General features: G+C 42.0%; 1 protein-coding gene across 7 annotated transcripts in view; it reads right to left on the reverse strand.

Annotated features, from left to right (window-relative positions):
- The window catches only part of LOC113428496 (ATP-dependent chromatin remodeler CHD2-like), a 91,468-nt gene that overhangs the window by 49,352 nt on the left and 17,814 nt on the right, over positions 1-24,302 (reverse strand). For 5 of the 7 annotated variants that reach the window (XM_087972821.1, XM_087972819.1, XM_087972818.1 and 2 more), the window contains exons 7-12: positions 13,478-13,697; positions 12,374-12,460; positions 6,977-7,038; positions 3,389-3,517; positions 1,943-2,092; positions 1,106-1,239 (exon numbers count right to left, since the gene is read on the reverse strand). In XM_087972821.1, the coding sequence (XP_087828947.1) occupies positions 1,106-1,239; positions 1,943-2,092; positions 3,389-3,517; positions 6,977-7,038; positions 12,374-12,460; positions 13,478-13,697 (782 nt within the window). Of the gene's footprint in view, positions 1-1,105; positions 1,240-1,942; positions 2,093-3,388; positions 3,518-6,976; positions 7,039-12,373; positions 12,461-13,477; positions 13,698-24,302 lie in introns of those variants that run through there. The other 2 variants (XM_087972820.1, XM_087972822.1) reach the window with 2 other exon arrangements.

The raw sequence follows: 24,302 nt of genomic DNA on the forward strand, positions 1-24,302 counted from the left end.
CACTCTACCCTCGATTTAGTCTGCACTCAGAGGTCTTTATAAAGTAAAAAAAATAATAATCAGTTTGCCTTGTTCAAGGGAACCTTCCCTTTTGCAATACAAAGCTAGTTTTACAAAGCCTTGTGTGCTGCGATAAAGCAGTCATCCCTAAGATGAAATCTCCAAATATAATATGCCCCTAACTCACAAATTTTACAAGCTGTACCAATAAAGGAGAATATTTGTAGTTCAGAGCTGAGATGAGGGGTCCTTGGTGCTATCTGAGCTTGGTGGTTTTTCTTGCAGACATTTCATTAACATCATCAGTGCTGGGAGGGAGGCTTGTAGTGGAGGAGGAGGAGGAGGAGGAGGACAATGACTGTGAGGTCCTTGGTTCCCTCTGAGCTTGGCGGTTTCCTTGCAGACGTTTCCTTACCCCAATTGAGAAACGCTCATTACTAGTTTGAGTAATGAAACGTCTACAAGAAAAGAACCAAGCTCAGAGAGCACCAAAGACCCGTTTGCAAGCTGTGTTTGCAGAGTCAGGCATTCTAGAAGCAAAGGTGTTATGGCTGGAAGGATCCAACTTGGAGAAAGCTGCTTTTAACTGGGTGCCTAGGACCATGGCTAGGAATAACTGAATCCGAGGAATATCTTTATTTATTTTTATTTATTTATTGATTGATTTGATTTGCCAATTGTTTACAAGATAATAAGTATAAGTGTATACATAGTTGTGAATACATGAAATGGGTACATATAAGAAAAATAAAAGAAGAATAAGAGAAACAATAGGACAGGGACGGTAGGCACGTTGGTGCGCTTATGCACGCCCCCTACAGACCTCTTAGGAAAGGGGTGAGGTCAATAGTAGACAGTCTAAGGTTAAAGTTTTTGGGGTTTGGGGAAGAAACTACAGAGTCGGGTAGAGTATTCCAGACATTGACCACTCTATTGCTGAAGTCGTATTTCCTGCAATCAAGTTTGGTGCGGTTAACATTGAGTTTGTATCTATTGTGTGCTCTTGTGTTGTTATGGTTGAAGCTGAAGTATTCATTGACAGGTAGGACATTGCAATGTATGATTTTATATACCATGCTTATACCATGCTTCTTCTTGCACTCACCTCCTTTCTTGCCTATTCTCTTCTCCAGCACTTTCTCAATGGTTTCGCTGTTATTTTGCTGCTCCTCTGCCCCTTCACCTGTCATCTCAATCAAGTCGTCTGAATCGGTCTCAAAGTCATCGTCTTCCTTGTAACTGTGTACAAGACCGTGCACAAGGACAGTTCAGGGTTATCCTTCTGCCGAATGGGTTCACCATGTAAATAAGAGCGGGTTCCCCCCTCCCAACCGTTACAACCTCCAGATAGGTGGACTTCAAGATGTGTCACCAATAGCTATTTTAACACTGGAGTTCTGGGATTTGAAGTCCACCCATCTGGAAATGGCTAAGACTGGGAAACAATAAGCCAAAGAAATGTTATTCACAAGATAAAGTCACTACCTGACTTTAACATCTCCAAGCCTCTCTTGGCTCAAAGGCAAAATTCTTGGTGGTAAGATGGCATAACAGTGGAATAGTCTAGCGAAGTTGTGGATTCAACTGAAAGCGAACAACAACTTCTCATGGATGGTTTAATTGGCTTTCCTGCCCATTGTAGAGGATTGGATTAGATCAGTACTTTTCAACCTTGGCAATTTAAAGATGAATGGACTTCGATTCTCAGAATTCTCCAGCCAGCTCCAGGACATTGCATAATCTGGGTTGACATACTAAGGTAAGCTATGGTTTGCTCATTGATGGCTTGGTTAAATAAACCATAATGACATAGGCTCACATATTAATTTAAGGCATAATCAGGTTAGTTCATGTGATGTATGATGGCTGGGTTCTGACAAACAAACCACCCCATGTTGGCTGAGGGTGTGTGAACCCAGCTTCTAGGTTTTTCTGCCACTACCTGACATTTTTGGCTGCTCGGCGCTTAGTTTGCCTTTTGGGAGTCTCATCCTCCTCCTCCTCCTCCTCTTCCTCTGATGATTCGGTTTTCCTCCGCCTCTTCGGCCGTTGCGGTTTGCTGCTCCTTTTTGGGATGGATTTGGTCGCTGCTCTGAAATGAAACAATGATACAATAGTAGTAATAGTGGAAGTAGCAATAGCACTTAAGACTTATATACTGCTTCACAGTTCTTTACAGCCCTCTCTAAGCAGTTTACAGAGTCAGCATCTTGCCCCCAACAATCTGGGTCCTCATTTTATCAACCTCGGAAAGATGGAAGGCTTGAGCCAGTCAGGGTCAAACTGCTGGCAGTCAGCAGAATTAGCCTGCAATACTGCATTCTAACCACTGCACCACCACAGCTCAGTGGTTGTAATAGCAGTTGAGCATTCTTCAACACCAGACCAGGAAATCAACACCACCAAAGAAGAAAATCAACACCATAGAAGTCTACTTATTATAATTAGGCTTCTTCTGTTCAGTCATGTCTGACTCTAGGGCAGAGGTGGGCAAACTTTTTGGCTCAGGGGCCTCATTGACTTTTAAAATTTGACAGAAGGGCCGCCACCTGGTGTCGAAATGCCTGTCATTACAAGTCAAAATCAAATGAATGCAATCATTCAATCATTCACATTAAATCATTCACATCATTGGCACATTCTGTACCAATCTTCGGCGGGCCGGATTAAAAAGACCAACGGGCCGGATGTGGCCCGCGGGCCATAGTTTGCCCACCCCTGCTCTAGGGGGTGATGCTCATCTCCATTTCTTAGCTGAGGGAGCCAGCATTGTCCACATTTCCATCATCATGTAGCCAGCATGGCTATATGCCAAAGGCGCACAGAATGCTGTTACTTTCCCACCGAAGTGGTACCTATTAATCTACTTGCATTTGCTTGCTTTCAAACTGCTAGGTTAGCAGGAGCTGGGCAAATAAAGGGAACTCACCCTGATTGTGCAGTGCTGGGGTCTCAAACCTGGGCTGCCAGCTTTCCAACTGACAATCACAGCATCTTTAACTTCTGAGCCAGTTATTGAGACTGGCTCTAATAACAGAATATTACAGGTCTGATGGTGCTGGACCCTCTCCTCCTTCTTATACTCCAGTGAATTCAGGAAGTCTATACCTCAGCCACTTCCAAATTCTATCTCACTGTTTTGTACTTTAAAAAAAAAAAGTTTCCACACTTTTTGCTAGGCAGTGATTCCTGCATATTTCAACCAAGGTCATCTTCTTTAACTCTTGCTCCGTCCTAGAAACTTTTGCCCATTCTTCTGTCTTCCCACTAGGCAAAGCTTCCAACATTGCACTCAGAATACTGACTCACAATGAAAGGATGGAAGGACAAGGTCTAGAGTGGGGGAAAATAAGAGGAACTGCAAGGAAGGCAGCACCCGTTTTCTTACCTTCTTGAACTAAGTCTTCTGGACCTCACTTGCTTCACTTCTTGTTCACTCTCTCCACTGGAGCCTTGATCTTCAACATCATCTTCATCATCATCCCTAGATCCCTCCCTTTTCCATTTACCTCTGTGTCTATAAAAGTTGATAAGGAATGTGTCATGAACATCATTATGCTCCACGATTATGGTTGCTTTTACATGCCAACTAATGCCCCCTCCCCCCAAAAAAACATAAGGAAGCCTTTAGGTACGCAGAATATTCATCTAATGTTAAGACAATTAAGTTATTAACTAGGGCTGTGCAGAAATACATTCATAAAGAATGCCCAACCTCCTTAAAGTAGCTGCATCTTTCTTCGAGATGATGCGGCTGCCCTTTGTGGCAACCTGCGATTTCAAGAAAGGACAAGGCTGCTTTAAAGAGCTCCAAAGCACCATTGAGAAAGCCCCCACTTAGCTCTGTTATTATCAATGATATCTGTTCAATTAACAGTAACAAAAGCAAAAAGTTCAACTACATTCCCACAATCTGAGTTACTCAAAAGGCCCCCTAATTAATACTCCTGGCAATGGAATGTTCTTTTAAGTACAAAAAGAACCATGAGGTGTCTCATAGCTAGGGTACCATTGTAGTTTCCACTAAGACTGAGGCTATTAGGAGAGGAGAGTCCACAAGCCACATCAGTCATCCGAGGAACTTCTCAACTTTGGCACCTTGAAGATGTGTGGACTTCACAAGCTGGCTGGGAGTTTTCTGGAAGCTGAAATCCTTGTGTCCTGAAGCTACCAAGGTTGAGAAATGTTGGTCTAAAGCAGCCCGGTGATGGGGAAATAGCCTTTAGCAGATGGAAGAGTTTTGTTTTCTTCTTAGGAAAGGAAATGCAGGTGGCTGGGGCAAATATCCACTCTTCCCTCTCCATGGAAGAGTTCCAGAAAAGGAAGGAATATGTCCCTTTCTTGTACCAATCTATCAAGCATCTTGCCAGAAGACAAGAGGACAAACATCAGTATATGTGTGTGCGTGCAAGTGTGGTGTGTTTTATGCAGGTTTCTCTCTCTTGTGTGTGAAATTTTACTACTAACCTGCCTTTCATCGAGGACCTGTATACTGCACAAGTCAAAAAGAGGACTGTGAAAATATCTACAGACCCCTCACATCCTGGACATAAATTGTTTCAACTTCTACCCTCAAAACGATGCTATAGGGCACTGCACACCAGAACAACTAGACACAAGGACAGTTTTTCCCCTGAATGCCATCACTCTGCTAAACAACTAACTCCCACAACACTGTCAATTTACTTAGTAAGACTGTATTACTATTCTTCTTCTCATCCTTCCTATTATCTATCTCTTCCCACTTATGACTATAACCATGTTGCTTGTATCTTTACAATTTATATTGCTTTATTCGTTCCCTAGTATGATTTGATTGCTTATTAGTAACCTATGACTAACAATAAGTATTGTATCTTATGATTCTTGATGAATGTATTTTATTTTTTCTTTATGTACACTGAGAGCTCCTGCACCAAAGACAAATTCCTTGTATGTCCAATCACACTTGGCCAATAAAGAATTCTATTCTGTTCTATTCTATAATAGGGTAAATTGTACAAATGCGTATTGGGAGAAGGACAAGATTTCTCCAAGTCAAACTCAATGAAGACTTCACAGAGGCCTCCAAGTAATTTCCTAGGCAGTGTTACAGAAGTAGCTCCCTGCCTCCCTTGTTTCTAGTTTTAATATCCCAGCCAAATGCATAACAACTTTGGGGTTTTGCGTTGGTTTCCCTTCTAAGGATACAAGATCAGTCAAGTTCTGCTAAAGTTGCCCCCTCCTGGAAGAGGAAGGGCAGACCATACAGTGTAGTCCTCGACTCACAACAGTTCATTTACTGACCCTTCCAAGGTTACAATGGCACTGAAAAAAGTAACTTCTGACCATTTTTCACATGACCGTTGAGTCATCCCCACGGCCATGTCACCAAAATTCAGGCACTTGGCAACTGGTTCACATTTGTAACAGTTGCATTGTCACGGGTCATGGGATCCCTTTTTGTGACCATATGACAAGCAAAGTCAATGGGGAAGCTAGACTCACTTAATGACTGTGTTACTAGCTTAAGGGCTGCAGTGATATTGCACCCTATGACTATCATTAAGTGTTGCACCTTATGATTCTTGACTCTTGATGAATGTGTCTTTTCTTTTATGTACACTGAGACCATTTGCACCAAGACAAATTCCTTGTGTGTCCAATCACACTTGGCTAATAAAGAATTCTATTCTATTTTATAAGAATTCTATTCACTGAAGAAGCTTCTTGGATGAGAAGCAAAATGTCTTCAAAACAACAACAACAACCCCAGTTGCCTCTTGAAAAAAAAAAAAAAAAAAAAAAAGAGCACCTTTGGGTCCTTCTATCCTCTGTTATTTCTTTATTCGTCTCATTTACAATGATATATATTTTTTTTTTTGCATCTAACTCCTTTAGGGTGGCTTCCAGATCAACAGTGTACAAAAAAATTGACCTTTTTTTTATTTTTATAAACAGAACAGCAATCTTTTTCCAGGATCTTTGTTTGAAATCCGGCAACCCCCTCACAGCCAGTATGACCACTGATCAGGCTCTGAGATTACGGGATGTAGAAATTCCACCTGGTGGGTTGAGGAAAGCTATTCTAATACTTTGAAAATACAACGTGCGGAATCCAGGATGGAGAGGGTTGCAGCTAACATTCCATAACCATCAAGTACAGATAGTCCTCAACTTACAACCGTTCATTTAGTGACTGCTTGAAGTTACCACGGCACTGAAAAAAAGTGACTAGGTTTTTTCCCCCCCTACACGCGTGTTACAGTCTCCCCTCACTCAAGTGATCAAAATTTAGACACCCGGCACCAGTGGTGGTATTCTACCGGTTCGGCCCGGTTCTGGCGAGCCGGTAGCAACGATGAGCAACGATAAGCATAACCGAACCGGTTATCTCCACCACTGTGCTGTTGGGCCCACCCACCCGCCTGGGCTCCCATACTCACCTTTATCCACTGAATTTGAAGCGCAGCTGCTTTGCACGGCACAGGAGAGTGCGACGCGGCAGCTGCTGAAGTGACCGGGATCATGCAGGAAGCGAGTTAGAACGCCTCTGTGCCTGCACAAAGTGCATGTTTGGTGCACGTGCGCACACAAAGTGTGTGCACCTGTGCAAAGTGTCCCCATCAAGCCACGCCCCCCCCCCAAACTGGTGGCAAAAATATTTGAATCCCACCACTTAACTGGTCCATATTTATGACAAGTTGCCGCGTCTCCCCGGGGTCACGTGATCCCCTTTTGCGACCTTCTCACAAGCAAAGTCAACGGGGGAAGCCAGATTCCCTTAACAACCATTTTCACTAACTTAACTCTTGAGGCGATTCACCGAATCGCCGTGGTCATAAAGTGGGGGCGAAGCTCAACTCAACGGCTGCCTCGCTGAGCAACAGGAATGTCGGGTTGTAAGTTGAGGGTTACCCGTACAGACGTGAGAATCCTTTCAAACAATGGAAAACTAAATTTGTTGCAGAAACAAGGCAGAGTCCTCGTAACTTACATTTTTCTCACTTGCCTTGAACTTCTTCGTTTGGGACTCTCACTTTCAGACTCGCTATGCCCCTTGAACGGAAACAGAGAAGGAGGGAGAGAGAGGGAAGGAGCAATAAGAGAGGCTGCTGGTTGATGGCTACATATTTTGCTCGCAAATATTCTTGATATCCATATGAGAGGTGTAGTGGCCTAGAGGTGGAGCTCTTGCCTCACAATCAGGAGACTGTGAGTTCGATCCTAGGTAGAGGAAGGTATTTCTCTCTCTGGGCGCAACGAGAATATATCTGATGAACAAAACTCCTCATTGGTGATAGGAAGGGCATCTAGCCAATAAACACTCAGCTCCATCGAGACTCCACCCCACAAGGAAGTTCATTAAAAGATGATGATACTTGGCATCCATAAAGGGTGTTGGGTGTGCCCCAGATTTAAAACCAACACAATCCATAGGGAAACATTTGCTACCACACAGTAAATAAATAGGCAACACCCTTTTTGCCCCACAATCCCAGCAGTTCTGTGGTGCTGTGTTTTGTTTTGCTTGGTTTTTTTTTTTTAAAGAACTCTTGTTACATTGTGAACACAAGTGGGCCAAGGTACTTGAAAAAGAAATCCAAACTGAGGACCAAGAGTATCAAAGAACTGCCCAAAAAAAGAAGGAAGAGGACCAGAAGTCAACACTGCCAGCAGCCACACACCCAAGGCTTTCCCAGCATTGCAGAAGAGAGGATGCAAGTTGCAAGAAGGGACAATCCTGCTCACCTCTACATGGGCTCCCTCTTAAGGGGAGGATCAGTAATGTGGGGTCCTTGGTGCACTGGTGATGTTACCTAGTTTGGTAATGAAACGTCTGCAAGAAAACAACCAAGCTCAGAGAGCACCAAGGACCCAACAGTTCAACCCTGAGCTACAAATATTCTCTTCTGTCAGTTCAGGTGACTTCCATACCTGGCTTTCAAAGGCACATCATGAGACATATTCCAAAAATTATGAAAGATCAGGAACAATAACAAAAAAAAAAATGGGGAAGGGCTGAATGAACCCTTTTAAAATTTCATTTCAATTTCATATCATGCAATTTCAATTTCATACTTTTAAAATATTTTTTTGGTTTATTTGTTTTTTGATTGAATGAAATTGGTAAGCCACTGAGTCTCTCAATTGCAGTGGGTGCAAAAAGGAAAAACAGAGAAAGAGGAGAAGGGGAAGGAAGCCCTTAAAAGACATCTCCTAATTTTTATACAAAATGACTTTATGCTTACATAGATTCATTAAATCTTCTTAAACAATTAAACTATTAACACATCTTTCTGTTCACTCAATAGTTAGGAAAAAGACAAACTATACACAACAGCTAAATGCCTATAAATCTGGATAACCTTGTCTCTAAGTAATAAATTGCCCTATTGATAAGACAGCTTGTTTTGTGCAAAAAATGGGTGCTCAGAGGCCTGAATGTCAAGAGTGGGATTTGCATAACAACATGAACGTAACCATTCTCACAGGTAACAGGGTAAAAGAGATTCCAAAGATAGACTACTGGTGCTAGACAAAGAAAAATCCGCCACAAAATCTGCTTGAGACTGACAAAAACACACTTGGAAATGGAATCATCAGCAGTTTTCTTTCCTTGTGAGAACAGGGCAACATTATTTAAATTATAGCTGACAAGAGAGTTAAGAAAATGAGCTGCTGTGTTAGATGCAGGAATCCAAGTATATTAGAAACAGGTGAAGAGGATAAGAAGATCTTTGCAGTCAGCAGCTGGACACATCTGTCTCTTTCCAGGATCTTTATGAAACTTTGAAGGTTAAAGTGTGTCTCTTGCAAATTTGGAAAATCAACCCCAATTCTTAATGTGCATCCAAACTCTAGAACAGTAATTGGCTCTCCATATCTGAAGAGCTCACTCAAGCACTCTTCTTCGGATCCTTTCCTAAATTGTTACAAGACCCCCTGTCACAAAGCCTCTGCATTTCGCTGGCCCACCCTCCACCAATCTAGATGTCACATCTTCCACAGATCCAGATGAGAGCTTCATTAGAGGAGCCAGATGCTGGCATGGAATTATGGGGGCTCATGGTATCCCTTTTGTAGCTATACAAAAGCTTTGCCTCTCTGGTGCCCACAAGCTTTGAAGAGGACCTCTTTCTGTCCTCCTGGCCATCAGCATCTCTTGTCCTTCAGGGGCAGAAAAACACAGTGCAAGGCACTCATACACCAAGCGTAGCCATAATGTGGTTTGTTATTTATCTGCTTGGGGAAATGCAAACCCATAACAAGAAAGAAATGGTGTTATGTGTAACGTTTGCACATCATGCTATTCCAGGACTGAGGAATCTGCCCCCAAACCTTCCTTCATCCTACCATGGAGATCATCTTTTGCACATTTTCCTCCATCAAGGAAAGCATCCAAAGAGTGAATCCAATTTTCTTGGACTGGTGGGCTTCTTCCTGTTTTTGGTTTTTTACTGTAAGTTCAGCTTCCTATTCTGTCCCTTGCTGGAGAAATCCCATCAAAATAAAGTTCTCCAGAAGCTTGCATACATCTTCTCCAACTGGGAAGCTGCAACCTTGTTCTTGGATTGAGAATTATGTATGTCTCTTGATGCAGTGGGCAATAAAGAAGAACCCTGAAGCAACTCAAACATAGGAGCAGAAAAGCTCTTGTGGTGATTGATCCTCCTTCAATTCTCACTTTTTGATATTGTCTGGTTCCCCAGCCCAGCTCCCTACCCTGCAATAACCCCAAACACACAAACCAGAATATAAATATTGTGTGATCACAGATAGTGGAAGAAGCACCATGGCAGTTTTAGTGCACTTGATGAAGTTTTCTGGAGAGCCTTCAGGCCCTTCTAGACAATCTTTGCTAGGCTTCGCTTATCCAAACATTCACACCAGCATAAGCCACCAATCCAAAGACAAACCTCAACAAAGAGTTCAATCTTAAACTGTGGTTTAAGATGTTGACTTCTTTGCCCTTTAACATCACATTGTCTCCAGTGAAGTTGAGGAAATGATCTCTTTGTACTCTCAACCTCGTCACAGTGGAACAGAGATATACCTCATAGTTTTTTTTAAAATTTATGTAGCCCTTTTTTGCACAATCCTGCCACAATGTTTTTTATCCTCAAAGCCACATCAGAAAAGATAGCAGGAGCTTCTTTGCAAGGTGGAATCATAAGGTGGAAAAGTAAATAGAAAGTAGTAGTTTTGGATACTCATCTGGAGGGAAGTTAAGGGACCTCCTCTTTTTTCTAGGATACATGTGTGAGGTGCTGCAGTTATATATATTTGAAAATACATCCACCAGTGGAAAAATATTGCCCAGTAGTCCACTATTAAACAATTGTTAAGGATTCCTAGAAGCACCCTCATTAGATTCCTTAAATAGCCAAAGCAGCATCTACAGACTACAATTTGCATGAGTAAGATCCCATTAATTAAAGCAGACCTCACTGCTGAAGTGAAGGTTGTGCACTGTTCCTTTTTCCATCAGAGTAATCAATCCTTTTCTTTTCAGGTGGAAATATTTTTATTTTTATTTTTACATTATTGTGTGGTATTGCAATGTTTGCTGTGAACCATACACATTGTTTTCTTTCACATAAGGTACAAATAAAGCCATTGCCTGTTGCATTGCCAATAGAAACATCTAGCAGGCAGCAAATCCAATGTTTGCAAAAACCACATAATATTGTAAAACAAAAAAAAATTGGAAAGGATTTATCTGAGCCCCTAATGGTCCTCAGCGGAGATCGGGGTGGGTGGGTATGACATCACCAGCCCAGTGCATGCTGGGCCATTGTGAGAGAGAAAAGAGGGCCATTGAGATTTTGCAGAGCTTGGAAAAAGGAAAACAAAACCCTGTTGTTTAATGACAAAAGAATTCATGGCCCCTTGGATCTGAGTCTTCAGGGGAGTTTTGGTTGGGAGGGGGAAAGAATAGGGACAAGGTAGCCCAGATGGAGCTCTGACCAAATAGTAGACATGGAGGAGAGAGTTGGCTCCACTTGTTCTTTCCCATCTCTAGGAAGATTGGAAGATGAAGGAGACCATGGGCAATACCACTGTTCAAGATGGAAGATCGCACAGGATCATGGGAGAGAAGAGAATAACCAGAGAGAGAATGGAAGGCAGAGCTGGCCTGAGTAGCACAGCTGGCAGGCATGTCCCTTATGCCAGGTTGCTTTGAGAATAAAGAAGCAGATTAAAGGCTACCCTAAACTAAGACAAGTCTCTGTTTCTGTATTATCTCAGATAACCTCACAAGAACTTTCCTACAATGGCACCTACACAGGCCTGGGATCCAGAAGTGTTTATTTAAAAAACGTAACCGTCCCTTAAGCGCCGGTTTCCCAAAGGAAAAAAGAATAGTAACAATTATAATAATGACAACAAGGATTTAAAAACCTCTGAAGATTTCTGTTCTGTAATTTTTTTCAATGTGGTGAATCCAACCTGACCGAAGACAGTTTAATTTGAAGACAAGACGGGAAGGGCCAAGAGAATCATTATTTTTGATGCAAAATGTTCAAATCTGGGTGCCTTCTGCTAGGCACCTAAATCCATATATAGGCACCCAAGCATAAATGGACCCATTTTTAGAGGACTCCTTAATGGGAGGAGAGGGTGCCGCTTATTTTGCAGGTGCTCGAATATAAATTTAGGTGCCTACCTTTGGACTTCCAACTTTGACATTTTCAGTCTGATTCTGAACTTTCCTGAGCCTCATTTTCTCCATCTGTAAAAAACAGAAGGGAAAACTTGCTTACTTGCTTTGGACATCGGTCGGAGGTGGGAAATATGCACACAAATGGGAGAAAAAAAGAAAGAAAAAGAAAAAAATGCAGGAGAATCAGTCACTCACAAAAACGGCAAAGAAAGGGTGGCCAGTTCCAACCACACTGCCCGTAATACGGTTTTGGATGGAAGTGAAGAAAAGAAATGGGTTTTGATGTCTCAGCCATCAGATGAAAACAAAAATTAACCCCCTGAGCTCATCTCATGCATGGATTTCAAGAAAGGATCACATCTATAATATAAAAAAGGAGGCAAAAAGGTTTAACACAAAGGAACAACACAATATATCTATAAACACGCACAGTTTTATCATGCATGCTTTTTAATCATGCCATCTTTCCAGAGTCTCAAAGCAGGGCTGTTCCTGCAACATCTCCTTGTATCTCGCCAGGGTCTGATTGTCCCAAGACTTCAATGGGGATCATATCATTTCCCATTTGGACACACGGAAGGTCCGATGGGCACCTTTTGACCTGGCTTCAGTCGCAGGAACAGCGCTTCAGGACTGCGAAATGCGAACATCAAATAACCACCGAATAACTGGGCTCTTTCATTCCAAGGATGGCTTTTGCTCTTTACGGGTTTCCTCACCCCTTACCTCGTCATTTATAGTAAAACGCGAAGGCTCCTGTCTGCTACGGTTGGATCGTCTCACCCCATAAACATCGGGATATTCTTCCCACATCTGCAAAATAAATCAAGCTGTCTGTCAGGGATCCAAGTAACATACCCATACCAAGCAAAACTCTGAGGCAAGTATATTCCTCAAAGAATAAGTTTATTGGATATATCATATTGGCCCAGGCTGGTGAAAACCGACCCTGAATATTCCTGTGGTTTTCACCTAATTAAAAGTGTTTTTTTTTCACATGGTCCAATCAGGATGCTGTTCAGTTGCTACATGACTCCAGTTCCTTCTTTCCGAGCACCTGGAGGAATGGCCTTGGTTCCCAAGAGAAAGTATTTTGTTTTGACTACAACACTCCAACTATCTATATTCTCCCCTCCCCCTCCCTCTTCTCCAGTGTGTCAGCACTAAAGTCTCAAAATGGCTTCAGTGAGGCCAGCTTCGGGGTTGACACTGGCGTTTGTGTTCCATTAAGAGATACGAAGGGCACTCAGATGAAAACCATCTATTATATTCTCCTGGAAGACTCCAGTGATATAGGTTGGGCTACTTGATTGAACAAGTTGGATGTCAGGTGCAAAGGATGGGGACCATCTGTTAAGTTGCAGCACAGATGATTTATTTAAGCCTGTAAACAAGGATCTAGACTAAATTGTTCAACACTAAATTGGCGACAGATCAATAGAATTCAGGAGGGGTTGAACTTGGACCATTTGTGGGAATGTGATGATTCTAAGCTGATGACGTGCTTAACTACATCCCATAGCTCTGCCTGCTCTTCTCCTAAATTATACCTTTCTTGGGGCATTGAGATAGAAGTCATAATGCTTTAAAGCAGGGGTCTCCAACCTTGGCCACTTTAAGCCTGGAGGACTTCAACTCCCAGAATTCTGGGAGCTGAAGTCCTCCAGGCTTAAAGTGGCCAAGGTTGGAGACCCCTGCTTTAAACCAACACTCAAAACATTATCCTTGGAAGACACACAAGTCCCAATCAAGCAAAATTATCACCCCTTTCACCCCTCAAACTTTCCAATCTCCCACGTTATCCCCACTTTCAGCAAGGCATTGCCGTACTTTTTTGACATCAGCTATCCTTTCTTTCTTGGATGCTGGTTTCTCCTTAGCTTCCGGAGGGGTCTGCCGAGACTTGGATGCTGTGGACCCGCTCTCTGATTCGGATTGACTTCCCGAAGACTCGGAGCTGCTGTTGGTTTCACTTCCATGATCACTGCCTTGCTCGCTGTCTGACTGGCTCCCCGAGTCAGAACCCGAGCCCTCTTCAGACGCGGAGTGACTGTACAGAAAAATAGCGAGATTTTCTTTACCCTCAAATATAGCAGGTTATCTTTTGAACTCCCCCGAAAAGATGGTATGATCTTATTATTTCTCTCTAGCAATACATCTGCACAACTATGTGGACTTCATTATCTTGGTCAACATGCTTCCATCATGACATTTATTATTAATTTGTTTTATTTATGTAGAAAATTTATATTGCCGCCTACCTGCACATGGCAACTCAAGGTGGCTTACCGGACACATCCATCTAGCTTTGAGGGATCTGCTTCAACCTTTCCCTGAGTCAGAGGAAGTTAACTGTCCTGAAAATTACAGCTTATCTTTTTTGGGGGGATTGGAGAAGAGGAAGAGACTCAGGAAAGCTCATCTATCTACAGGCTGAGCCATTTTAGAGCTTTCAAATGTGCTCATTCATTGGCATCCTTCAGTCTCAAGAGACAATGTTATCGTGCTTTGAAAAGAGGTCCCTAAACAGCATCTAGTGTGGCTAAAAAGGCCAATTCGAGAGTGGGAATCCCTTCCACACTGAGGACAGATACAGTCTGTCTCCTGTCCAGTCTCCAGATTTTGCTGGTTCTGGGACTGCCTCTTTGTCTCAACCTGCTGAACGAGTGTCTCTTCAAATTGAAGAAGGCCATGCTGCGTCTTTAGCCTCCAAGCTGAACAGTCAGAGGTCAAGGTTTCCCAGCTGCTAATGTTCCCAAGGCCTTTAGATCCCTCTTGCAGATATCCTTATACCGTAGCTGTGGTCTCCCTCTAGGGTGCTTTCCCTGCACTAATTCTCCATACAGGTGGTCTTTCAGAATTTGACCAATGTGCTAGGTTTACACTATATGTTAACACACAGAGATGTGCAGAAACACATCCATAGATTCACTTCTTGGATGAATTATGATATAAGCAGTTGATTTTCCTGGAAGAACCTGTCTGGTCAAGTCTAATAACCACAGAATCTAGGGAAGGAGAAGTCAGAGTTTTTGATATTTCAGGATCTCTGTAGTCATAAGGTTTTGTAGGAAGAGGACAAGTTCCTGGAAGATCTACCATCCACAGAGTCATCTCAGTGTAAAAGACAGAAACTGGGTCCATACAATGTACTAGAGATTCAGCAATATTGTCATAAGTCTGTTGCATGAATCAAATCACGTTACTATTATATAATTTATTTCTTTGGACACTTCAAGTCAAGTGAATGCAGCAATTAAGTTTTTCCCCCCAAAAGTTTTATTGAGTAAATTATTAAAACATTGGACGTGGTGTGATCGTCCTGAAAATCCTGTTTGTCATACATATTATGGCATAGAATACATGTTTTATATACATTTATACAATATTTTCTATTTCTAATCATCTGTTCTGCCGTACCTATTCTCTTTTGATTCTAGATCCTTCCTTTTTTTCCCACCATTGATAGAATTTATCCCAAACTTTATAGTATTCTGTCTCATCTTTGTCTTTCATTTCCAAAGTTAATTTATCCATCTCAGCGCATGTCCATATCTTTTTTATTACTTCACTTTCATTGGGGATTCCTCTATCTTTCTACTTTTAAGCAAAGGCTAACCTTGCTGCTGTTATCACGTATATTATTAAATAAATATCCTCTTTATTATATACAGCAATTAAGTTTTGTTAAGCTGGGTTTCATGTGTTGTGAGAAGATCCTGCAGCTTCTGCAATGAAAAGCCCATAAGATTGCAGGGTTTACTAAAAAAGACCATCCAAGCAACCAACCATAGCAATTGCCTTTGACACTCCACCTCAGATGATGTGCATCATTTCACTAACTTCATTGTCAATTCTAAGGCTGGCTGCTGGACCGTTTCACATTAGTCTGGTTTTATTCAGTTTTAGTCCATTTTTTCCCATAGTGCTTCTTGCCATTCATTACTAGAGCTCATGGATCATTTACATTTTTAGCAAACAAGGTGTCAACCACATAGCAGAGAGTGATGCTTCTTCCTCCAATTTTAAAACCACATTTAAAGTACATTATAAAAGAGCCTGGTCTAAATGTTACTCGATACAAAACAATAGCAATAAAAGCTAAAAGGCTAAGCCGCTGGAGATACATCAGCAATACCAATGTATAGGCAGGCCCAAATTTATAGGTATGGATTAGGCCAGGCCGTTTCTCACAGCTATTAAAAGCCATTTTTCTCTTGCCTCAAGTAGAGGTCACCAAGAAAAGGATCTCATAAAATCCCTTTAAAAAGAAAAAATATATATATTGGATGAGTCAATTAATTCAGTGGTAGGAACTGGGCTGAAGATTTTTTTTTTTTTTTTTAAAGAAACTCTTCCAGGTTTTATTTTGTGGTAAAAAGGCAATAATTCCAGAAGCAGATCCCTGAGCCGAGCACATGACACAATCATTTGGCATCTCTTGCAGTGCGTTAGAGCCTTTATTTTACTTTAAAAGATGTGAAAAGCAAAACATGGAAAAAGCAACAGGGTGAAATTAAAATGCATTTCTTTAGGAAACTGGCAGAGGGCAGCAAGAAAGCAGGAAAGAGCAAGCTTTGGGCATGCAGTCGGAAGCCATTTTGAAAACATGATCTGTGAATAAGCCACCATTTTACGCCTCTCCCTGCACTGCTCTCTCTTGAGCAATTCCAAATAGAAGAATAAAGTCATTGCTAAAAGCACCGTGATGAAGAAGTAGTTTGAAAAATGCTGGGGCTTAAAAATAAAAGGGTTACACAAACAGAGCGAAGGTCTAACCTTTCTTTTCCTTGTTCTGGGAAAAAGAAAAAAGGATCTATTTAGGAGTCAGACACTCGAATAAACAATAAAACAAAACAAAAAATCAAAACAAAGCAAAACAAAACAAAAATCCAGCCAGGTTTTAAACTTTCTTGAGAAGAGGGGAAATTAAATTATAACTAAATTGTGCTGAATAAAGTTTACCTGTTCTGCCTCTAGGTATTTTAAGTGGTGTCAGAATAGAATTGGAAGGCACCTTGGAGGTCTTTCGTTCCAACCCTCCTCCCTGCTCAAGGAGGGGATCCTATAGCATTTGAGATAAGTATCTAGTCTCTTAAAAACCTCCAGTGATGAAGCACCTAAAACGCCCGAAGGCAAAAATGAAGAGCTTAGTTCTTTACTTTTAGGAGATTTTCTGTGCTAATTCAAGGCAGAACAGAACAAAGCAGCAGAACGGACTGGAAAAGTCAGAGGAAATTAGTAGTTAGGAGCAGAAGGTTGGGCTTGCTGAACCCACTAAAAACATTTCCTAATGGAGGCAGGTTTGAGTCCTTAGGTAATTCTATCCCTCGGCACCATCAAGCTTCAAGCAAGCCCGGCTGCTCATGCTTTCTCTCAGATCAGCGATGGCAGCGATGTCAAACTCAAGGCTGGAGGGTTGGATGCGACCCATGGGGTGCTTAGATCTGGTCCGCAGTGGGGCCGGCCTGGAAATATCAAAGGACTGCCCATGGTGCCTCTGCTGGCCAAAACAGGCCGGGGGGGGGGCCTTGCTTTTGGCTTCCACAACCTCCTGCAGCACTCTGCTGCCAAAATTATTTTTAGGATTCATTTATTGGCCGGCATAGCGCTGCAGGAGGCAGCACCTTCTTCATCTTCTCTTTAGCAGCATCTTGCCAACTAAAACTAGGTCTCCTCCAAGATCTGGGTGTTCAGAAGAGGCAAAAACATCTGGCTCTTCACCCAGGTCTTTGATGAGAGAGAGCGTGAGCCCCCTTGTATCACTGAATTTGTCGTCTTTTATCTTAACTTGTGATTGATTTCATTGTCATTTTTTTTTATTGTTGTGAGCCACCCATTGATAATTGGGTGGTATATCAATTTTGTAAATTATTAGTACGATAATATTGAGTCCTCCTCCAGGGCTGTGTCAAGAGGTTGTAACAAAAGATGGATAGACTGTTAGACAGAGTTTTTAAGAGACATCTGGAGAAATTGTCAGTTCCTTTATGTTCTTCTCCTATACAAAAGAGTCAAGCCTCATAGCAGCTGCCGGGTCTACATGTCTTTAATCTGTACATTATGGAATTGAGACTATTTGTGCCAGGAAGTAAATCTCCCTTTGTCTGGAATAGCTGTTTTGAATGCAAAGGGGGAAAATGCACCTTGAGCCTACCCATGGCCACGCCCACCCATGGCCACGCCCACACCCCCTCCCCCCCCCAGGTCAAACACATCCCTGATATGGCCCTCAATGAAATCAAGTTTTGACACCCCTGATATATGGAATTATACCCAAGGATAAGAGAGAGGAAGGCTTCACACAACATGCTAAAGTGGCATATTTGGGACTATTTATTGAAATTATTTTATTCGGTTTGGATGCTGCCCAATTCTTCATATTGTCCAAGTCAATGTTCTTAGCTTAGGGTTCAAAGTGTTTGTCAATCTAAATAATTGGACTCATTCCATGAACTGTAGTTTAACTATGGATTAGTGGGCTTTATGAAACAAGTAGACACAAAAGCTAGCTGTCTATTTGATTCCAGGCGCAAACTCTAAACACAGAAGAACGTGGCTCATTTAACATCTACATATCAATTTTTTGTCACTAAGGGTCTTCTTTAAATTTTTCCTTGAAAAGAAACTTATGTTGTCAAGTGAGAAATGTGTGCGCTTTGCCCCATTTTACAACTTTTCTTGCCACACATTTCAGTGGTGGGATTCAAAAAATTTCACTACTTATTCTGTGGGCGTGGCTTGGTGGGTGTGAAGGGAAAGGATGCTGCAAAATCTCTATTCCCTTCCCACCCCACTAACCTGCTTTCCAGCTCCGTTCTCCTGTGCAGGGCAACAAAAGAAGATCCAGCCAATCAGCTGGGACTCAATGGGAGGCAGAGAAGAGATGGGGTTGGTGGGGCCAGTCAGAGGTGGGATTTGGCAGTTCTCTGAACTGCTCAAAATTTTCACTACTGGTTCTCCAGAACTGGTCAGAACCTGCTGAATTCACCGCTAAGTGAATTGCTGCAATTGTTCAATTAGTAACACCATTGTTAAGTGGATCTGGCTTCCCCATTGACTTTGTTTGTCAGAAGGTCGCAAAGGGGCAATCATGTGACCCCGGCACCCGTCATAAATATGAGTCAGTTGCCAAGCATCCAAATTTTATTCGCGTGACTGTGGGTTACAACAATCAGAAACATAAAAAATGGTCATAGGTCACTTTTTTTCAGTGCTGTTGTGACTCTGAATGGTCACTAAATGAGCCGTTCTAAATTGAGGACTACCTGGCTGATGAATTTATCCCAGGTTTTCCAGGCACAAGGCCAAGCCAAGCTTCACAGGAAGGCGGCACACAAAATAGCTTGCTTGCTTGCTTCCTTCCTGCAGAATGTCAACTCAAAAATATTTCTCTGGTCTTTTAGAGTTGCCAGCAGAAAGGGAGTGGGGGAAGTAGTGCATTCTTTAAATATTTTCATAGATAATTTTTAGGCGACCAGCGCAAGATTATTACTGGAGAGTATGATTGATGACTCTTGGCTATGCATGTGTCCCATTGGAGAATACAAATTATGATACACCCAGGGGATGGGGGAAGACCAGGGTCAAGGGTGAAATGAATGATGTGTCTCAGAGTTGATTGCACCCAAACAGTGCCGGTATGTTCACTCCTAATAAATCTTCTTTAAGCTGTCTGAAAGAACTGGCTAGAGACTCATGATTTAAATGGAGGTGACTACTGGAGCCCTGACACAGAGGAAGCTCTTGGCACTCTAAACCAACTACCCAACGAATTGTATCTACCAACTCCAAAATGGTTTTGGGAAGTCCCCTAAAACAGTGATCCCCAACCTTTCTTATGTCGCGGCCCGGTATCCCCAACCTTTTTTATGCGCGGCCCGGTACCGGCATCAGCTGGGCGCCGCCATCTTTTGATGAAAAGTGCTTCTGGTGACCTCACCAGAAGCACTTTTTCATCAAAAAGATGGCGCGCATGCTCGTGAGCTTTTCCGGTAGAAATGGCTTTCTACCCAGAAAAGCTCACCGAAGCGCTGGCGCCGCCATCTTTTTGATGAAAAATCGCTTCCAGTGAGCTTTCTACCGGAAAAGCTCACCGGAAGCACTTTTTCATCAAAACAAGATGGCGGCGCCCAGCAAACCAGCGGCCCGGTAGGACTTGTTCCCGGACAAGTCACGGACCGTTGGTTGGGGACCCCTGCCCTAAAAACATCCGAAAGGGAGTTTCCCTTTGGACTCTGCTGAGGTAGAGGGAGAGGAGATATCTGTGCCTAGACTTCAACCTGATTTCTGGGTGTTTCAGACCCACATCCGTGGCTTTGTAGCAACAAGGCCTCAAGCTGTTTCATTTGTTACCTAGTGGCACATGGATGCAGCACAAACTCAAAAGGGTTTGGTAAGCCACATTTGTGAAAAAAAGCCATTTAAAAGAGCTTTCCTCACTTCCTCAGAGCTGTGTATCAAAATTATCTTATTCTTCTAAGCATCAAATTTAGCTCTATCCACAGCACAGGACAGTTGGTTCCTTGTAACAAATCACATCCATCATTGCCAAATGGATGCCCTATTTGGCTTCATTGGTGATGGCAATCCAACCAATTGTGGGATGTTGTATAAAACCAACAAATTATGGTTTAATGAGTTCATTCCATGACTTAGCACAATGTGGATCCCTTAGCTTTGGGAACAGGGTGTAGATATGTCTATTTTAAAAATCAACATTTAGCAAATTCCCCCAAATTTCCCTTAGATAATCTATCCTGCTTTCTTTCGCACTCATTAATCAATAGTAAAACTATCTTCCAGAAGGCCATGATACATATTATATTTCAAACTGTACAATCAATGAAAGCTACGCAGACACATCAAAGCTTCTACTTCCAATCCTGCACCACCACTTAAATATCAAGCCCAATTTCATGCATTATATCCTGATTTGAAACTTCAAAAAAAATATTGAGTAGCCTGGGTTTGAGGTGTGATGCGGATGAATGACACCAGGAATGTCCCATCCCATGACTAAGATCTCCCAGAAATCCCATAGACTTGGGACCTCAATTCAACTTCTCAAAACACAGGAGGGATATTAGAAGAAGAGGGATTATTTCAATTTCAAAAGAATAGGCTACACTGAATCTATTTTATATTTGTTTTGTTTCAACCATTTTTTTTCTCTCCCTGTGGATATTCATGTGAGTTGCTAGTTTCCTGCAGACTTTTCTTCAAACAGCACTAAAACAAATAAATAAAGCACAGAGAAATACACAAAGTAACATTTAAAAGGTTGAAAAGAAACAGTGCCACTTGAAACCAAATCTAGATGGTGTTGAAATGCACCAGGGTTTTTGTTTCCTTTTCATTCTTTTTGTAAGAGAGCTTTGGCATAGCCAGAAATCCTACCACTTCCATCAATCACAGCCTGCACAATGCGTTTCAGGGCAATATGAAAATTATAATCCAAAAAGGCTGAAAGGCGCTAACCACCTTATGCAATATAGATGCTTTTTATAGAGTTTTGAAAATCAATGTCCAAAAAAGTAAATGTATCTCTTTCAGAAAAATCCATTTTTGATTAAACATTTCAAAGAGATGCAAAGCAGATGAAACTGAGTTAAAGGGAAAAGATCTGCACTTTACAAGAGATTTCCCCATCTTCTAAGTTCTTTCTGTGCAAGCTGAACTACAAATTCTTTCAACTTCAACCAGAATAACAAGATTGTGGAATAACACATGGCTTGAAAATTTAAGAGCTTACAAAGAGCTTCAAATAATATAAGCTAGCTAGAGCGGACTATTTTTTTTTCTCTTTAGGAAATTAAATCCAGGGGTTGACCTGCTCTTAGGATTAGCAAGATAGCTCTCTTCCAGAACAAGCAAGCAGAACGAATAAAACCATCCATAAATCACATCTGAAAGGCCATGAAGATAACAATAGGGAAACTACAAGAGCAAAGAAGATAAAAGTCGTTTTTCAGCATTCCAGAACTCATTCCTCTTTTCTGCAGACTCTCTTGCTAAGATGTACACAGGAAGAGATTTGTGGTTTTGAAAGCACCAGCTTTTGCAGAAACTCAACATTTCTGTAGGAGCACTGAGATTCAATTTGGCAGAATACTTTGGAATTAGCAAGAGGTTTGAAACTATACCAGCCCCTAAATACTTCTTTCAGGAAATCTGTTAAAGAAAATATTAAAGTATCAAGTGACAAGCACATCTGAGATAAAAACAATGAGCTTCCAAGATAAAAAGCACAATTTGCCAGCTGCCTTGTCTGCAAAGTATTCTACTTTTTAATGTCATCTCTCTATAAATTGTGTTTCATTTGAACTCACAATACAACTGTGCTGAAGATGACAGAGAATGGAATCTATGCTCCCTCTTATGTACATTCAGCCTTCAGAAATCCAGGCTTAAATATTTATTTACCCATTGAATATTGCCATTCTTCCTCCCTCTCCCCCAACACATACTAAAAGGTGAGACATTCCCCTGTTGTTGTTGTTGTTGTTGTTGTTTTTGGTAAACCTCCTAAATGGGCAAAATGTGTGAACCTTGTTGAGTTGCAAAGCAGTGATGTCACCCACATTGAAGTGATAGAACAAGATAACACAGGATGAGATCATGCACAGAAATGTATGGCTGAATTGCAGCCGAAGCTTTTGAGGACTAAACTAGTTTAGACTTCAAGTCTGTCTGTCTGTCTGTACTTTTTAATCATTCCTGCATGAAATGATCTGTGCCTCAAAAGAAAAAGGGCATTTCCGAAGCCGAGGTCTTCTAACCCATTTCTTCATTGCGTAAATACTGTTCATAAACGTGTTGGCGTGCTGCTTTCTCCAGATTTTGCAAAGAGTACTGGCAAAGTATACACTTTCTCTACTTCTTCAAAGTATACATATGCTCTTTCACAATCCTTCTGTAATTTAGCGCCTCTTGATCATTTGGCAGCTGATGAGGATGGCGGGGGGGGAGATTTCAAAGCCCACCCCCCAAACAGAAGAAGGCACAAATAAATTTGCACGGGTTGCTGATCAGCTGCTTTCTTTCCCTCTTCCAAGCCCAGGGCTGGCAGCGGCTCGGCTAAGGTTCGCTTGTTCTCTCTCAGGCTTGCCTGAGCAAGCAGAAAGGCATCGCTAGCCAAGTGGAGGGAGGCTGATGTGCAGGGAGGTGCAAAGGGAGGCGACGTCATCCCGAAGGCAGGACTGCAGCATCTCCGGACTCTGCCTGTGAGCAAGTGAGACGGCAGCCAACCACAGCCTGCGTCCAACCCAAGATGGCCTTTGAACTCTCCACCAACTTCCTGCTGAAGGATTTCCCCCCCCTTCTTTTTTTTTTTCAAACCAAAAAAAAAAAAAAGAGTACACAGTGCAATGCAGTATGTGTCTGTCAGCCTCTGCGGCACAAAAGAACAGCCATTTTGTGACAATCCAGCCCTGCAGTGAAAATGCCTAATGCTTTTTTTTCTTTTCGTTCTCCTCCATTCTCCTTCTCCACTGCCCGAACAGCTGGCATCGGGCAGAATGTCAGCAATCCTCAACTCTCTAAACATCACCCTCTCCTCCTCCTCCTCTCCCTGCCTTGGTCTTCGCCTCTCCTACTTTAAATAATCCTCCTTTGTGCGAAGGTTGCTTCATAAAATGGCTGCCACTAGCTGAGCACTTAGTGGGAGCCAGGGCTGCATGAATGTGAGAGTGCTTGCAAGACTACTCCAAGGACCTCAACTGGGAGAGGAGTATGCATTTAGCAGCCAGGGTTTGACCCTGCATTGTCTCAAGGCATTCCACAATGGGTGGAGGAGCAGAGAAAAACAGAAGACCTTATCCTTGCTATAACCTGAAGGGAAGAGTCTTTAACATCTTGGCTCAGTCCAAGGCATCTGACCCAACACTGGTTTGATGGCATAGGCCATTCTAACTGCAAATCCGCACTGAATTCAGACTTGGGAGCCGGGGAAAAAATATGTTTTGGGGCGAGAATGAGAATGCAGTCCTGGGTACTTGGGTACAATTTCTAGCTCAAACTTTTACAGAAATAAGGAAAGGCCACTACTTGCAATATTCTGAGGTTTATATATTTATAGCAGAAGCTCCTTATTTACAGAACCCCTTTTCTATGCCAATACATATGGGCATTCTTGTCCTTGCTTTTCGGAGCAGGTGAACATCTTCATTTAAAAAAGAACTTTGATTAACACACCAAGACTCATCAAGTTTACAAGCCTAGACCATTGGGGTACGCCCCTTGCTTAGGCTGCACAAATAAAATTTTAATTTAGGGTTGCCTTTCTGCTCTTCAAAGTTACCATGATTCCATTGTGCATTTGACACTGTAAACCCTTCAGAAAAAGCACTGCTAGAAAGTGATGTAGGAATGCAATCAATTAATGGTACAAATGTGTTTGTGTGACTTTAATGAAACATCCTAAAAGCAGCTCCTTTTGAGTGCAGGCTTTGCATCATTTTTTTTAAGGACTTGGTACATTCCATCTTGAGCATGAATTCTGTTTTAGAAGAAAAGCAATGACATCTTTTAAAAATTCAACATTCTTCATGGACTATCTCAGATGTTTCGCTTGCAACATCTAAAGTACTTTTCTGCCATATTTAAACTTAAGTGAAACAGCTTGGTCATGCTCAGTTATTTAAAACAATCTTCC

This window comes from Notechis scutatus, chromosome 11 (genome assembly GCF_049901735.1).
Source record: "Notechis scutatus isolate UNSWTSFEM ecotype Mainland chromosome 11, rNotScu1.2, whole genome shotgun sequence".
Taxonomy (NCBI): Eukaryota; Metazoa; Chordata; class Lepidosauria; order Squamata; family Elapidae; genus Notechis; species Notechis scutatus.